The 18,789-nt window shown below is 41.8% G+C and overlaps 1 protein-coding gene across 4 annotated transcripts in view; it reads right to left on the bottom strand.

Annotated features, from left to right (window-relative positions):
- Positions 1-18,789, bottom strand: part of NSF (N-ethylmaleimide sensitive factor, vesicle fusing ATPase) — a 77,990-nt gene that overhangs the window by 29,096 nt on the left and 30,105 nt on the right. For all 4 annotated transcript variants that reach the window (XM_066981436.1, XM_013201435.3, XM_066981437.1 and 1 more), the window contains exons 8-11: positions 16,152-16,307; positions 3,330-3,529; positions 1,270-1,435; positions 706-780 (exon numbers count right to left, since the gene is read on the bottom strand). In XM_066981436.1, the coding sequence (XP_066837537.1) occupies positions 706-780; positions 1,270-1,435; positions 3,330-3,529; positions 16,152-16,307 (597 nt within the window). The remainder of the gene's footprint in view (positions 1-705; positions 781-1,269; positions 1,436-3,329; positions 3,530-16,151; positions 16,308-18,789) is intronic.

Raw genomic sequence — 18,789 nt, 5'->3', positions numbered from 1 at the left:
CAGTGTACTCAGGTGGCCAAGGCCAACAGCATCCCAGCTTGTATCAGAACTAGTACAGCCCGCAGGACCAGGGAGGTGACCATCCCCTCGTACATGGCTCTGGTGAGACTGCACCTCAAATACTGTGTTCAGTTTTGGGCCCCTCACTAGAAGAAGGACATCGAGGTGCTGGAGTATGTCCAAAGAAGGGCAACGAAGCTGGTGAATGGTCTAGAGAACAAGTTGTATGAGGAGTGGCTGAGGGAGCTGGGGTTGTTTAGCCTGGAGAAGCGGAGGCTCATCGCTCTCTTACAACTACCTCAAAGGAAGCTGCCACATGTTGGGGGTTGGTCTCTTCTCCCAACACTAGGACAAGAGGAAACAGTCTGAAGTTCCACCTGGGGAGGTTTAGGTTGGATATTAGGAAAAAATTCTTCACTGAAGGGGTTGTAAAGCATTGGAACAGGCTACCCAGGGATGTAGTTGAATCACCATCCCTGGAGGTATTTAAAAGACTCACAGACGTGTTTCTGAGGGCCATGGTTTAGCGGTAGACTTGTTATTGCTAGGTTAACTGTTGGCCTTGATGATCTTAGAGGTCTTTTCCAACCTAAATGATTCTATGATCAGGTCAATGGCTTATCAACTGGTAAATCTAAAATGGTATTTTAATTTGTTGACTAAGTTAATGTGAGCTTATGTATTGACATATACTAGCTTGCTTACCAATCTCCATTTTCACCTCAAGTCTCCCTGGTCTCAGCAGAGCTTCATCAATCAGGTCAGGTCTGTTGGTCATTCCTAAGTGCAAAATTAAAACCAAAATAAGCATTAGCTCAGCTAAGTTGGCCTCCAGCTCCTGAATATAGTCCATAAAGTCTCAGGAAAACAGACAGGACAGACATTTTGAGAAATATTGGAAAAAGCCATGCCCTAAAGTAGAGTCAGGGCAATAGGGATCAAACCTGCCTGAGTCCTGGCACCACAACAACTCAAAAAAATAGCTAAAGAAGCCCCAGTCCTTCATATGTCAATATACCAGTGCATATTACTCCTTGCAAGTTTTCTTAATCAAACATTTGTTATTAAAAGTGAAATGAGAAAATTCTTTAAAACAGCAATATCAGCCAATTACATCTCCCTTTAAATATGCCACTGTTGCTTGTCAAATAGCAGTCATTCAGATGAGTCCAAACACATCCAATACCAGCAATAAGTTAGCTGACCTGCAGTGAGCAAAATAGCATTTTTCAACCTGACCCCATAATAAAAAAGACAGCACTATCATACCAATCACTAGGATGTTATTGAGTTGTTCTACTCCATCAATTTTAGACAGCAGCTGGTTTACAACAGTATCGTGGACTCCAGTGCTACCCGCCATGCTTCCTCTCTGCTTGCAGATTGCATCAATTTCATCAAAAATGATGATATGAACACCGCTGTTTGCTCCAAGCTATTGGAGAGAAAAACATGTCAGGAATGCCACATGTCACCATTGAAAGCAATCCAAACAAAACAGTAAATTCTCAACAAGATCAGCCAGAGAGATACAAAACACTGATATCTGCAAGTAGTGTTAGTATCACATGCTATGCATCAGACCCCTTTTCAGAATATCATCTTTCTGTCTTGTTGGTGGGCTTTGTCCTAACACAGGATTTCACCGCTGACAGTCCTAAGAGAAGCAGTGTTTCAATGGACAGGAGTAGAATAAACAAGAAATGCACAAGCCCAAATGCAGAAGACACAGCTCAAAGGGTAACAGTACTTGGTATCTGTGAAAGCCATCTGAAAGAGAAATGAAGAACAAAACACATCTGTGGAAGGATGAACCCGATGTTGGAAATAGCCCAGGTCACAATAAAGTTAGGAAATACACAGCTTGCCACGGTAACTGTGTTCTTAGTATTTTCAAGGAGTCCATTTGTTCAGTGCCAATCAGGAATAGAACTGCTTCTTCCCAGGTTCACTCAAAGGTGAAGCAGTTGCAGCTGGTAAGAGAACAGGATACTTTTTGTGACCATATTATGAAGCTTTTCCCCTTCAAATTCTACCTCTAAAACAGCTGTTGTGGATGGTGGAGACCATGTTAATACTGGGTAAATGTGCTGTCACTGGCAATCTGCCCCAGACACAAGTCATTACAATACCAACCTTTTTGAGACCTTTTTAATCTCACAACTTGTCATCAAGACCATCCCCTCCAGCCAATATGAAGTCTATTTTAACAGGTGTGCTATTGCAAAGGAAAAGAAGCTCACAGCTTTCAGTTATATTGCAACAACCAGAGAAAAGGAGATTGTTTACATCTGTATGTGTTCCCATGTAAAGCTCAGTTAGATTAATAAATCTTTTGCAGAAGAAAATTAAATAGTTTCAGAATCTGCAGCACTGTCTGACAAATAAAATTAAGGTATACAGTCTCCTTTGCTAACGTCTTCTGAAAAGACCTCACTATTTAATAGCAATTTACCTGAAAATACAGCTTCTTTACCATAAAATCTCAATCACAATTAAGCAACAGGAAAAATTAACTATAGCACAAAGGAAAAAAAAATTTTACACCTTCAAAGACTAGGATTTTCATAGCCAGCTCAAGTGATTGATAAAAAAACAAGTTTGGAAAAAAACTGAATCTTTGCCTCCAGTTCCACTTTCAAAGATCCATACTCTCTGGTTTTGAGACAATATTCTTATCCGTTAGTTTTCTGCTACGAAAAATTAAGGGTGTATTGATTATAATTCTTATTATAATATTAAAATGTACACTTAATATTCTTATAATGTACGTACTCTATAATCCTGTAACCCAAAAACTTGAAGACATGAGAACTTATTTGAAATTTGTCCTAGTTTATGTGCCACCTGAATCTAGTAGCAAAACTCCAAATGGACTGTTTCAAAAAACAAACAAACAAACAAACAAACCACCACAGAAGAAAAGCAAAAAATGGAGCAAAATGTTTATGATCCTATTTTTAAGCACTTTCTGAGCAGCTGACACATTGCATAATACAAAACATAGCAGGATGGGCCCTACTGTATTACCTTAAAATAACTCTACATGAAAGTTAAACAAACTGTCCATCTTCAGCATAGCTAATAGGAAGACCAGCTACCTCTTCAGGTGCTAAGAATGGTTTTGGTTTTATTTTTCTTCCAACTGAAATCATATGAATCTGTAGAATACTAATATTCAGTGACTTGCAAGGAGTAACTATAATCACAAGTGAAGCAGTGACTCAATCTTTTAATGCAAGCAGCAATTTTCCGATTATAAACTTCCTTTCCAGTCATTCTTAAGGCACATTCATCCTGACCATGCTATTTATCTATGTTTGCATTACCCTTCTTTGTTCTTCTTCTGCATCAGCAAACAGCTTGCGGATGTTGGCCTCAGACTCGCCCACGTATTTATTGAGGATTTCTGGACCATTGACCACCTTTGGTTCTCTGGCATTCAGCATCTTGCCAATCTGTCTCGCCATAAGTGTTTTACCACAGCCTGGAGGTCCATACAACAGAATGCCTTTCACATGCTTGCAGCCTAGAACAAGAGGGAAGAAGTTTAGAAAGCAGGCTTACAAAGGAAAGAGCAATACAGTAAAGAGGGAACTGCTGCTTACAACAGGGATGCTTTTACAGTGACCTTGCAGAGATGTGCATTAGCCTGAGCTCCGCATCACGCCTTTAGCAGTGAAATACAAACACAGAATTGACAGACTGGATCAAAGTCATTCCACCAATCCAGCAACGGCCAACAAAAAATAACCCAAAGCTCATAACAACACAAATGCTCACCCTATATATTAAGCATGCTAAATTAAGAGCTAAGGACTGAGAGCCTGAATTATAACTTCTGGTCAGCAGTACGCTCAGTAAACAGGTGTCTGGTAAACAGGTGAATAACATACTTCTCAGTTCAACAAAACCCCAGAGTAGGTTCTAGGATGCTGATCATCCCCAGATAGTGAGGGGCTGCAGAAACCTTTTTTTTTTTTCAAAAAAAAAAAACAAACAACAACATCACCCATATACCATGAACACCATGCAAAGACGCATTAACAATTTAGGACAAGCACACACTGCATCTGATTCATTTCTCTCTTCTCCTACAGGAGCACACAATGCATACGAGCAGCATTCCTTTACAGAAGAGATTCAGCTGTTTAATTTTCAGATATGTAAGGAAAATGAAGCATCAGATTATCAAAGTTACTCAACTGAAGCTGAGCTCTCAATGTTGATGTAAGTAAAGCAGATTAATCTGATTCATGAATCACAAAAACATGGGATATCATGTAATAATGCCTAACTTTTTACCCCTGCATTGGGCTTAAAAGAGTCTAGTTCTGGTTCCAGGCTGAAAAGGCTGCTAGGAACCATTAGAACCATCAGAGGCCAAAAAAAAGAACTTGACATGTAACTAGAAGACCTGAAAGACTCCAGTATTCTTACACTACTCTTACACTTGAATATTTTATGCTCTGCCTTATACTATGTTAACAAAGGTCATGGTATCAACACGTCGGCTATGAAACTGGTTTTAGTCATTTAATGGGACTTCCAGCATTTAGACAAGATCTAGGCAGACAGAAAAAAAACAAATGCATCAAAACAATTTTTTTTTTTCTCCTGGAAGCAATCCAAAGGGACTAGTGTTGGAAAATCCTGAAATAGGAGAGCAATGATGATGTATAAGCACCATATTTTAAATACTGAGCACCAGACCCAGCGAAAGCCTCTAAGAAACAGAAAGCCACAGCTTTATAGCAAAGGCATCTAACTACAGAAACAGAACAGGAAAACAGAAGTTATCTAGAGAAATAAAGACACAGGAGCTATACATAGCCCAAATTAAAAGGCATGTAGAAGACTGATTTAGTAGAAGAGCAAGTTTGGATGTTCTCTGGTCAGAGAGTGGTAAGGAAGTAGAAGAGAGATATATGTAACTTATTTTGTCTAGATCCTAGTATTTCCAATAGACCTCTATGTTTCTATTTTCTTATTATTTTTACCCAAAACTACACGTAAATTTATTTTCAACTTTCAGGACGCAGTGGGTGTTTTAGTGATTTATTTCTTCCTACTCGATTCCAAGCACAGGAAGAAGTGTTAGGTCCTCACTGTCTTTCCCATGGGCGAAGAAGAGATAAAGGTGTGTGTGCAGAGAGTGAAACAGCCTGCATGGATACCTGATATTCTGGGATACTTCTGGATTCTTCATGGATACCTGGATATTCTGACCGCAGACCTCCCTCTCGTGTTTTAGATCCCTAGCCAGACACAGCACCAACACGCTGGCAGAGCCCTTCTCCAGAGTCATCCTCACCTGCTGGACCCACAGGACATCCCAAGGAAAAAGACCTGGAGGAAGCTGTATCCACTGTCACCTATGGCTGGAATCTAACCAGAGCAGCTTTCATCAGCAAGAAATCCCCACTTTGAACACAAGTGTTTAATTACAGGGCAAAGAATCCAGTAGCACCTTCTCCTTTGCTCTTGCTCCATCCAATTTCCACGCAAAAACCCTACACCTGTGTTCTGGACAACAAGTGAGGAATACAAGGTATCAGTATATTTGAAGACAAAAAACTATGTTTCCTTTCAAGAAGATTAGATTTATCTAAAACTTAGAAATCCTCAAGTAGTAATTGTTTGTGGAAAAAACATGTTTATTAGTGAAAACAGTTCCATACTGTAGACAACACTCATAAGACATTAATTTTTAGATTGCATTCTTGCCATTTGACTTTTTAAAGCACGTAGAACATGCAACAAGTGCCCTGCAGTGCTTAAAATACACATTAACAGCAAAAAAATAAAAAATAAAAAATGAAGCAAACTGATGGCCCAGAGCTCAGACTTAGGGGACCTGAGTGCAGTTTCTAGCATCATCAAAAACGTAACGAGCTTGGGCCCATCAAGTTGTCACTCACACAGAACAGCTACTCCCTCCTGCTTTCCATCTCATCTTAATTACATGCTAAGTTCCCCCCTTGCTGCATACCTCACTAGCAAAGTCCTCACTGCTGCTCAGACCTCACAGCAATATCCTCCATTTAAAGAATGAGTGCTTTTCTCCTTCATTAACTTACCAATGCTCAAGTGTGATTTAATTGCATTAACTACCGAATCTTAGAGTGATAAAGAATTAATTTCAATCTGAATAACTGCTCAACACAAAATGTTTTCTATTATCTGCATGCGCTGCTCACTCTTTCAGGTTGTTCATACATGAAAATAAAGCCCCAAGAGAACATCGCTACGAAGAGCTTCTGATCCCTACCAAAATCTCCAAAAGAGACCCTGCTGCACCAGATAAGCACAATAATAAAGCTAAAAGATTTCTGTGTTTCTCTGCAGAGAAAAAAAGCAGAAAAAAAACAACAAGAGATCTGGTTAAGAAGAATTCAGTCAAATTTCAGGGAATCCTGAAGTCAAAAACTACAAACACCACATACTGTCAGTAAAGACCAATTTCACACAGGAATGAATGAGGCATAGATAAATTAAAAGCTATTCCTGTCAAATCAATGTCATGAAAGGTATTGTTAACGTGTTTTGTGGAGGAACATGATCACCTATGTAGCCAAATAGCACAAAGCAGGATTTTGATGATGAGTGAAGCTTTTAAAGGAAATCCCAAGCAAAGAAAGTCACTGGTGCTCAGAAAGCTCCGATGTGCTCAAAGAGGAGAGGCCATCAAAAGGCTACTGACAAGTCGGGGCACATGCACACAAACAGCCCTGGGAGCACCCTTACTCAAGGTAGAAAAATTGTACTGTACAATCTCATTTTTGTCTAGTATAGCTTCAAAGAACAAAAACACTGCTACAGAGAACAGACTGCTCTGAATTTTTTTCTAGTTCTCCCACAGTTAAGAAACTCTCTCATAGAAAGAGGTACAACCTCCGAGAAGCGTCTCTTCTACATCTTTGGTTTTACTTTCTTCTTCTAAGAAAGAACTTCTTGTAGAGCCCAAATATTCTCTTTGTCTGCATGAACTAATACAGTCTTAGCAAAGGGCTCTAGCTGGATGACTCTGGGGAAACCAGACAGCCTTTGGACAAGTTTGCTTGGAAAGCCTCCTTGGATATTCCCCTCTTATTCCAACTTACTTATCCTGAGGAAGTGTCAACTCTTACTTGATAAGTTAAAATATTTTAAAAATGAGCTGCTGAAAGGACAGAAGCTGTCGCAGGAACAATAAAGAAAGAAGGCTTCTCAAAGTTAGGCCACAGCTTCAGCAGCCACTTAAATCCTCGGGCTGTGCTTGGTCATTAGCCACTCATCCCACCTGAGCAAAAAGAGCAGCCCTGGCACCCAGCAAGATCCCAGGGACAATGTGAGAGTTACCTGACAAAGACAAGCCCAGCCCGTGTTGGTCCCTCCACGCTCACTTTTTAGCAAGTAACACCACACATGGGTGATTCCCCACATCGGAACGTGGACGATATCACTAACCATCTGCCTAAGGCTTGGTTCACACCGGTCAGATGCTGCTGGGGGCCTCTGAAAGCTGGATCTTGCTCAGGTGGAAGAGCGTTCCTGAAACCAAAGTAATTAGTTCCTCTTCAAATGAAATTGCCACAAGCTACTCCAGTAGAGATGCTCCTGTATAGCTACGTTCACCTGGCTAAAATTAAAGCTTTAAACACAAGCAGGACTTTATTAAAATAGACAGGTGATGACAAACTACAAATGTTACGTCTCAAATCACAGCGGGATCCTATGCCCCACACAGGAATTTTGATTAAGTTTATCTCCACTCTGCTGATCTCACCAATGCAGCCAAATGTCAATACTATTATGAGTATCTTATAAACACAAATTATTAGCAGTGCAGACGTCTCTAACTCATTAAGCTTACCATTCGGACTTAAAATCAAAGGTCACTCCTGTAATGGGATACTTAATTATGCAATTGAATGTCATAAGGTTAGAGGCTGAATAAACAGGTTAAGGGGAACTAAATTGTACCAATATGAGATGTCTTCCACAGAAAATATAAGGGAAAAATCATAAAAACTGGTAAGAGCATTACCTAGAGAAATTAAACACTATTTTGAACCAGAACGTCATTTACCCAGAGACAGGATGAAGTTTATTTGTTCGACTCTCACTACTCACTCTTTTGAAAGATCAGAAGAAATGTTTAAGTATAACAGGGATTTTCTACCTGGGACTGTAATTCCCCTTTTAATTAAAATCAAAGCATTCTGGTGTGATTGTATCATTCAGATGCACCTATCAGAAACCTACATCGACAGCAAAGTACTGATCCTGAATGCATCAGGGAGAGATGCTTATCTTTGTACATTAATCTTCAGGCAGGTTAGAGTAAGATCATGGTCCCCAGACTTCACCTGCCACATGGACAAGATTTTCCAACTCTTGGGTGGAATTTCCCCCTCCTCTCAACCTGTAAGCCCAGCATTATTTCAGCCTACATCATTGCCTACAGTTAATCTTCCTGTAGGATTTACGTGCTACTGACAAGCAGCAAGACTGAAGCAACTTGTTTCTGCTTTCATTTCAAAGACGGGACAGGCAAGGGGCTACACCTGAAATAGAAGCTTCTATTTTAAGTGGACTCTCAATAGCCAGTTGCTTGACGTAACAAATCATTTGCCACTGTAAAGAGAGGACAACAAAGCCAGTAAGTTCTTCCTAGATCTTTGAAAGGAGCCCCTCACCTTTCTCATCATGTCTTGCTTGGCTGTGAGAAGTTTAATACGTACATGTATAAGGAGGCAATAACTAGATTTACAACAACGGCAGGCCATTTATCAATTTCTGATGGAATGTGATAAAAAAAAGAAAATAAATCAGCTTTAGAGAAGCTTCCAACGGAATGCCTTTGGCTACACAAACAAAATCATGAAAAAGGGGTTTTGATAAGAATATGTACAAAACAAACCCATCTTAAAAAGAAGTCATATCTGCAACCAAAAAAAATAAAAGCAAATGCCTCAGCCTCTCTGGGGAGTTGCAAAAACGATGTCAATTGAAGACAAAGATTATGCAGAGTCCTTGGATAGATTGCTGAACACAACAGCTGATGTTTACAGTCAGATCCCACCTGGATGTTAATAGCCATAAATCTCATCGGCATTTTCTCTTTTTGGAAAAAAGCTGGATCATTTCTGTCTACTTAAAGTCGACATGAAGGAATTTGCAAATACCTTTTGGAATACTTGCCCACAGAGCACCTCCAAGTAAACAAGTAGCAACGTAACAGGGTCACTGGGATGTCCCAAGGCCCGGTTTTCCAGCCAGAACAAAACTGCACTTGCCAAGCTGCAGTGACACATGCTAAGGGACACCCCAACTGCAGCCATACAAAATAACTGCAATAGTCCTTACAGCTCAGCGTCTGGGGATGACCATGGCCATCAATACAAAATAGCATAAATTCTTTGTGGCAGTTTCAGTGAAGCATCCCCTTCCCTTTGTTCCAAGCCTGCCATCTGTGAGCCTCATTTCACATTTCCAAATCCCTGGGTTGGAAGAGCAAACACCCACTGGTCTCTTTGCAAGGCTGAAGATCTTCAGACCAACTGATTCCATGTTTATGAGCTTTTCTGAGCCCATTATCACAGAATCACAAAATCACAGAATGGTTTGTATCGGAAGGGACCTTAGAGCTCATCCAGTTCCAAGTCCCGACCATGGGCAGGACCCCTCCCACCAGCCCAGGCTGCCCCCAGCCCCATCCAGCCTGGCCTTGGGCATCTCCAGGGATGGGGCACCCACAGCTCCTCGGGGCAGCCTGGGCCAGGGCCTCACCACCCTCAGAGGGAACAATTCCTTCCTTATATCTAATCTAAATCTACCCTTTTTTAGTTTAAAGCCATTACTCCTTGTTTTATCACCACACTCCCTGACAAGTTGTCCCTCCCCAGCTTTCCTGCAGCCCCTTCAGGCCCTGGCAGGCCCCTGTGAGCTCTCCCCGGGGCCTTCCCTTCCCCAGGCCGAACCCCCCCAGCTCTCAGCCCGGCCCCACAGCGGAGCCGCCCCAGCCTCCGAGCATCCTCGCAGCCTCCTCCAGACCCTCTCCAACAGCTCCGTGTCCTGCTGGTGCTGGGGGCCCAGAGCTGAACGCAGGGCTCCAGGGGGGGTCTCACGAGAGCAGAGCAGAGGGGCACAATCCCCTCCCTCGCCCTGCTGCCCACGCTGCTTTTGGTGCAGCCCAGGGTACGGGTGGCTTTCTGGGCTGAGAGCGCACATTTCTGGCTTATGTTGAGCTTCTCATCCACCAGCACACCCAGGCCCTGCTCTCAATCCTGCTCTGCAGGCCTGCTCTCAATCCGTTCTCCACCCAGCCTGTGGCTGTACTTGGGATTGCCCCAGCCCAGATGCAGGACCCCGAGATGCAAAGGCATCCCGATGCCCTGGCTCCAGCATTTTTCCAGTTCTACTGCATCCATTCTGAGACCCAGACAAGAACTGCATCCAGCAATTCAAAATGTGAACAAATTACGGATTTATACTGTGACAATTATATTGTTGTGGATTTTTTTAAATTGATCTTAGTAATTCCTGAATTCAGCTGGGATTTGATTGACCCTCTACTGAGCTTAGAGAAATTATTTTTGGAGCTCCACTAACCAGATTCAGCCACTATGGGAGTACTTCATCATATAATCACATCAGGAGGTGAACACGCATCGAGGTGCTGGCCCAACTCCCAAACGAGACGAAAAGCCAACAACAGACAGTGCTCAGTTCAAACTGCAAAACACTTTCTACTTGAGTGCCGACTTCATGTCGCGTGGCAGCCAACACTAGTATCAGTGACAGTCCGGCAAGGTCTAAGCACCGAATAGGCAGGGAACCGGAGCGCGCCCACAGGAGCACTTGATACTCACAGGTTATACCTGGACAAGGACTTCACCCAGGAGCACTCTGAGCAAGTGAAATCATCTCAAAGTCGCTGAGAACTTGTACAGCATGGATGAGATGCTGGGAGGGGGGGGAAGTAAATGTCATCCTTAATGCTACAAAGGGAAAGAAGAGCTGGCAGAAGAAAAGGCGCCGTGGGGCTGGACTAAACAATTTTGAGAGATCCCTTCCAACTTCAAATATTTTCTGATTTTGTTGTATAGACCTATCACTACCTTAATTCCTGGAGAATTCTGGCATGATGTCCTTCTAAGTACATAGAAGAAAACAAGGATACGAGCAATAGCCAAAAAGGAATTTATTAGATCAGTCTAAAGACAACTTCCCTCTAGTAAAGCGTATGAAGTCACACGCGGAGGGTTTGAGGGGGAAATAAAAGAGCAAAATGAGGGGAGATCTAGACCTTTATAAAGCTATAAGAAGGTCTTACACATCCTCATAAGCTTGTATGAAAGACACTGTCTGAATGAAGTTAAAGGTAGATGAAAAGTGGATGAAAAAAAACCAAAACAACAACTTTGAAGCACAAAGAGAAAGGATCCCTCCTGGATTTACTACTATACAATGTTTTTATTACACTGAAAGGTGGGATTAAATTTTTTTTTCCTCTTTTTAAATGTAACTCAATACACAAGTTTCTACATTTGGGTAGGAATAATAACCTGCATGTTGCAAAACGAAACAAGTCATCATTCTGAGGATTATACATAAGAACGTACACCAAGGCACAGAGAAAACCTGCCAATCCACCCAGAATTCATGAGCACCTCTGACAGTTACTGAGCCCTGCTTGGGTCATCACACTGCCAAGCAGTGAAGAATGACCCAGGGAAGAGAAATAACAACGATCAGTGACCTAGAGATTGTGACTATGAGAAAGGGTTTCAAAATCTAGGTGCTAGCCTTCAGAATACTGAAGAGAAACACAGGCAAGTATGTAAAAGTCCCCTCCAAAAACCTAACAAAAATATTTCATATCTACCATATATAATAAACAGCTGCAAGGCTGAGTATAAGCAATTGGAAAGTTTTGACAGTGAGGATACTCTAAGTAGTGGAATAGGCTACATTAGGAAGTTCGGGTATTTTTACCACCACAGTGACAGGTTAGACATGTCTGACTGTGATTTTTCATAACAAATATCCTATTTTAAAAATAGACTGGATGAGATCCTTCCCAATGCTATTTTTCTCTTATAGCATCTGAGTACTTCAAGAACGTTAGTGCACTAATTTTAAAGATACCTTAAAAGACACATCTCCAAGTCACAGTGCTTCATTAATACCTTACTTTACCATAACGAGCTGTACTTCACACGGAGCACTGAGACTGACCGATCCTAAGGAGTCAGAGCACAAGCTGGTTACCAGGAAATAGAAATCACCTCTGAAAAGTCTGATTGAACCTACTTATTGGTGGTAACAGGAGAGCACAGAGAATTTGGGTTCCATTTCAATTTCTCATCAAGAATGCGATCTGTAACACCAAACATTTCTGTACCTGTTACTAAACTGTAACAACCTGCGCAGCTGAAATCTACTTTTTCAATGGCCACTGGAACAACTAATGTGCCATGTAAGTCATAAAAACCACTCCCCTGCTAAAACTCAAGACTATGTTTCAAATACACGGAGACACTGGAGCGTTCTTTAGAAAGGAAAACAGAGTTCAGCACTGGCATTTTCTTTCAGGTCTGAGAAAACTTTGATATTCAGTGCCTGGAGATATACATTTCAAAAACTTTATCTAAAAGCCTAAGTTGAAGGAAGGAAAAAAAAAGTCTGTTCCAGTTTAAAAAAGACAAGAATGATTACAACATGTATTCAGCAATATAATAGTTATCAAATAAAAAGGAGGAGCTCTAGCTTGAATGAGAGGATGCTTTTAATAGCAATAAAAGAAAAACCGAAATCAGTCTTAAGGCAACTAAATGGGGATCAATCAATTGTAAGGCTGCTGTTCACAACGCAGTTGCGTGGCTTTACTTTGAGTTAAACATCATAGAGAACCAGAAAGGGCTTGAGAAACAGGGGCAGTTCCCCACAGATATTGCTTTTTCGGGCTGTCCTTTTCCCCTCTCCTACCAGTATACTGTTTTGACTTGAATAACTTTGTTATCCTTTGTGCAGTTACACATAAGCACAACAGAAAGCCCTTCAAGATGGGTGAAGTGAGCACACAAGTAATTCATACATTGTTACCTTTGTTGCAAAGACTTCTATCTTACCTCTATCAGCCCCCTGCAAATATTAGTTTCCTGCCTTAAAAGCATCACCCCTACAATAGTGAAGCCTCGAGGATAGCACTGAAAAGGAGCATCCCTTTTGTTTGAAGGTACTTTCTCAGTTCTCATCCAGGTAAGAATTTATTTCCATTTGGCAGTCACAAGATTATTAAGAGCCTAGTACTAGGTAAAAAGAGAACTACACCAACTATGTTCGTAATACTAAAGAATCTCCAGCAAAATGACTGTAGCCTTAAAAAAGCACTCAGCTTAAACCGATGGAAGTCCCACTGTGCTGATGAGAGGCCTTACCCCTCCTGCTGCCACCCGTGTGGCTGTGTCCCAGCAAGCCAACCAGGGAACCGACTGCTAACTGCTCACACACACGCGCTTTTTTTCTTGCTTTCAAATGTATTAGCTCTTTACAGAGGCATACAAGCCCGCCACAGCAGAGGTGATGGATATGAACATGGGAAAGGCGTGGGTAGCGAAAAGCAAATTGCCCCTTTCCAGGGCAGCAGGGAGCTATGGAAATGTTTAATGACCAGCTGAGGTTGATCTTGGATTCCTTTGCTTGGATAAACCAGAGATTGTAGCATCAGAGTAGCATTTACACCCTCGGATGATATGGTTAACTAACATTGATTTATATGCTCCAAACCCAGAACATTCCTTGGAAGTTAGATAAACCACACACAAATTGCAAGCAATTTTTGAAGGGTCTATACTGCCTCTATGTAGTTACAGGACAGAAATATTTATTGCGTTTGGCATGGAAGTTGCAGTCTGTAAGCACTGGGCAAAAAACAGAAGTGGGTGAGCACCAGAGCACCAGAGAGCAGGCAAATTCTTTCTTTTCCTTTCCCAATAAATTATATACAAAGGTGAACAGCTGTCACACTGACATTTCAGATCTGAAATATAGTTAAGAGCAAGTTATAACTAAGGCAAAGAAAATGAATGTCAGAAAGTTCTGTTATTTCAAATTTCAGATAAGCTCTTTAGCCCTAGGGTTAATCGGAGAGCTAGAGAGCTCTGTTTGGAGTCTAACTTCTTACCAGAAAAATGTTTCTTTGCATAGTATGTGTGTAAACACGCACAAGTAAGGGTATATGTATTTATATAAATAATATGGCACACCTTTAATTCATTGCCCAGGGTAATCAAAATACTAGTGGTCCGTCAGAGAGCCTTCTTCTTCCTGTATTAAGCAACCCCAATTAACGAGAGGAACCATCTGAGCAGCATATCCTGCAAAGCTGCTCCACAACCTCATGCAGCCAGCAAGGTTTCTGACCTTTGCAAGAGGTACCTGTTAGAGATGCAGGTCCTCCGTGGCAAAGCTAGCTGCTGCGTGCTATTACCGAACAGTGCCCAGCTGTCAGGTCGATTCAGCCATCAATAATACCAAGAAAATGCGATCAAACCCTGACATATCCCTGCTTAGCATGCTGCCAGATTGCACGCAGCCGTGGAAGTTGAATAATGGACGTTATAACGAAACGAAAACAAGCTCTCATTATCTCTAGTCTACTAGTGCATTTCTCATTACAGTCAAATGACACCAATGAGAATTCCAAGTCTTTTACCTCCACATAGAGTCAAAGATCCTGCACTGCTGCTAGGAACATACAGGTAGCTGCTTCAGACGGTCAAAATATTTCAAGTGGGGGATGCTGGTCCATCCAAAGGCCAGCTGGCAGCAACATTTCTGAACAGGACACAGAGTGTCCCAGTAAAAGGGCTTTTCTTTCCATAGCTAACATCACTTCCCTCTGCAGAATGGCTAAATACCAACAAATTCAAGCTGTTCCTGTCTTCAAGCTGAGGCAGAGACATCATGATTTGATCACAGCCACAAAAAAAAAAAAGAGAAAAGAAGCACGATCAGCCCTCAGAAGGCCTTAACTAATAGATCAATATGAAGTAAAAAAAGCAGTAGAGAGAATCATGCACTAACTGGATTTAGCCTACAGGGGTTCTTCAATGTTTCTCCTTAAGTGTTTAAATCACTACAAAAAGACCTAACACACCTCACAGAGAAGTTTACTTTAAGATTAATTCCACAAACACTGGAAACGGACACACTTCATACAGCCACACACAAACAGGACATATCTTCTGATCAAAATCTGTTTTGTAATCAAAATCTTGATTGCTTCATTTGTGGGGAGAGAGAAGGTGGATCAAGAAATATAAACATAGTTAGAAATTATGTAGCTCCAAATTCCAAGTTTAAATATGATCCCACAGAGATTATTTTCAGAGAATGAAGACTAGCTATAACATCCCTAGCCGCTTTATGGGACAAAATAAGATACTTGCAGCTGCATATTGCTTAATAAAATTACTTTTAAAATCAGTACCATTTATCTGCCTGCCAGCACATGTTTACAAAGTAATGGGACTGCCTTTCCTACCCTAGACCCAAAAAGGCTATATTTAAGAATCTGTGCTTTTATTTCACAAACTCCAAGACGTGCCATGGCCTGTGAATCCTCTGCAGAATTTCAAATCAGACCAACCCAAGATCACACAAGACACTCTGTTTATTGGGCTAACACTGTGAGAAGGACATAAGTTCATAGTGCAATTGCCAGGACAATAGATACTACACATAAGGCAGGATCATTAAGGACAGAATTTCCTTTGATTTGTACAGAAAGCCCATTGCCAGTAAGTCAGAAATGGGAGCATTCAATCTCATTGCTATGAATAAATGAAGCATGCAGAAGAATAGGCAGTGTTTGGGTTCCAACAGAAAAGTATTCAGTTAAACCATATATTTCATTTGCTCAGACATTTCATGTACAGCGTTGAGCATTCAAGTTGCTTCTTTGTCCCCCTTCTCTAGCCAAGTAACAGGAGTATGAAAGACATTCGGGAGCAACAGTGGAAGAAAAGGCTTTGTTAGTCTTTTAAATCTCTAAGTAACTGCCATGTTATAGCATAAGGTTGTTAGTTGATTTCGTCTTTCCAAGCCAGAAATGGGTCTGCATCCTGTACCCCAGACATATTTCTTCCTATCATACTTACCCATTTGCTCTACAATTTCAGGTGGAAACACTCGTGAAGCAAAAGCTCGTCGGAAAATATCTGAGAATTCTTTGTCAAGGCCACCAATGCCCATTTTCTCAAAATTCCAGTCTGGGTTGATGATCGACTGGCGGTTCTCCTTGGTCTTTGATTTACCTGTAAAAAAAAAAAAAAAAAAAAAAAAAAAGAAACCATTTTAAACATGTGGCACAGCAGAATTACAGTAAATAAAAGTACAAACACCAGAAAGGCTCCACCAGGTCAGACCCATGTCCAGGTAAATCAATGTTCACTTGCAGACATTAGTTTGGAGGACTCATTGTAACAAGGATGCCGAACCAGCTCCTCAGCTTGCTTCGTGCACTATTTCCCCAGCCTTTACCTGTTCCTGTTCAGGGACTTCAAGCCAGAAATTGCTCTTACTCATTTAATAATCCTCAACGGATTTCTCTGCCACAAATTTATCTAGGCCCCCTTGAACTTATGTAAACTTAGAACACCCTGCAGCATTTGGTTCACCCTCTTTCAGGCCACCTCAGGTAGCATCAGACTTGGCCTGCGTTCTCCTCGGTTGTACCTTTCCCAGACACAACAGTCCTGACTCGCTCTTCAGTCCTTACACAGTTGCTGCTCCACACTTGAGCATCCGTGTTGCTCTCCTCCCAGTCTTCTCTATTTCTGCTACACCCTTTGAGAAACAGGCAGACCCAAACTGTGCACACCGAGGTTTGTCTGCATTTTAAATACAGGTGCAAAATTATGCTACGCTTTGTTCATATTTCTTTATTAAGAGGTAATACTTCTTAACGTCTATGCTTAATAATTCTTAACAAGAGCCAGGCAGCTTCCGATCACGGGCCCAGCATTTCCTTAAGTCTCTCATACCTGGGATCTTGGCCTTAAGTAGCAATTATATTTGACTGAAGTTAGGAATGTTTTTCCTCCCACGCATCACTTTATGTTTATTTACATTGAATTTCCTCTGCCATTTTATTTCTTAGTCACTCATCCCCACAGGACCAAGCTTTGTCACCTCATTACTCAGCCTTTATTCCAGCTTATTTAATAATTATAATGAAAAGCAAAGGCCCCAGCAGAGATTCATGCTGAACTCCACCGGCACTGGCTATTTACCTCTAGCCTTTCATTGTTCATCCATTTCTGTTTAGTTTCTTTTTAAAGAAACTTCAATAAGGAATCGCTGATGGACTTTTGAAAAATAAGCAGCCTGTGTCAGCCCTTATCCCCGTGTCTTTTGATTCCTGCAACAAATTCCGGTGGGATCATGAGGTAGGACTTCCCTTACAGGAAGACACGCTGACCGTTCCCAGCGTTATCACCTTTATATAGATATCAGTGAATTTAATTCTTTATTACAGTTTGGGTTGATTTTTTTTTCCTGTGCGGGTTTCAGGTTCAAAGATCTGTAGCTTTCCAGACCTTTTGTGGAATCCTTCTGAATTCTCCTCTGCTCCGCTCCCAGGAGACCCCACCAGGAGCAGAGTGTTCAGCTCTGGGGCCCCCAGAAAGACGTGGAGCTGTTCGAGTGGGTGCAGAGGACACCATGAGGACGCTCAGTGGCTGGAGCAGCTCCACGGTGGAGCCAGGCTGAGGGCGTTGGGGTTGTTCAGCCTGGAGAGGAAAAGGCTCTGGGGAAAGCTTACAGGGGCCCTCCAGTGCCTGAAGAGGGTTTACAGGAAAGCTGTGGAAGAGGGACTTTCTGCTTTCTGTGTGGTGACAGGACAAGCGGGAATGGTTTCAAGCTAAAAGAGGGCAGATTCAGGCTAGCTATTAGGAAGAAATTCTTTACTATGATGGTGGTGAGGCCCTGGCCCAGGCTGCCCAGAGGAGCTGTGGGTGCCCCATCCCTGGAGGTGCCCAAGGCCAGGCTGGATGGGGCTGGGGACAGCCTGGGCTGGCGGGAGGGGCCCTGCCCATGGCAGGGGTTGGAATTAGATGGTCTTTAAGGCTCCTTCCAACCCAAACCTTTCTAGGATTCTGTGACTGACAGCACACTTGCCATCTTCCAGTCCTCAGACACCAGAGCAATTTTAAGCAAGGTTACACAAAACCATTACAAGTTCAGCTATTTCACCTTTGAGTTCCTTTACAACTCAGGAGAATAAAAGCCAGTCCTGGCAAACTACCACTGCTCATTTTCCCCATTTGTTTGATTACCTCTGCTAGAGATGCTTCAAGTTGAGCCAGATTCCCTAAGCAGAGGTTTAGCAGTCTCTGTGCAATATTCTAACAGCCTTCCTTTCCCTTTTGCTGACAAAATCCGCATAAGTTTTAGTCTTACAGAGCTCCCTGCTCCCTTTTTAGAGAAGCTTAAAACTAATTAGTACATTTAGGATGTAGACAATAAGCACAAATACTACAATAAGAGTACAGCTGAGATGCTAACAGACAGATACACATAGACTTGCCTTAAATTTGCGTGAGGGGAATTTATAAGCAAGCACTGATACTCACATGAGTTAGATCAACATGTCTGAATGGCTTTTAGCAACATCACTTTGTTTAGCTACCAGAGAAACTAACAGCAATATTAAAAGCCCAGGGAAGAATCAGAGATTCTCAAAATAATCTTAATTCTTGCTGAAATTGAATGTCATGTATTTTCTGGGACATGCAC

The sequence above is a fragment of the Anser cygnoides genome, chromosome 22, assembly GCF_040182565.1.
Source record: "Anser cygnoides isolate HZ-2024a breed goose chromosome 22, Taihu_goose_T2T_genome, whole genome shotgun sequence".
Taxonomy (NCBI): domain Eukaryota; kingdom Metazoa; phylum Chordata; class Aves; order Anseriformes; family Anatidae; genus Anser; species Anser cygnoides.
Note: the sequence above shows the minus strand (reverse complement) of the source record. Positions and strands in the feature narration are given on the sequence as shown.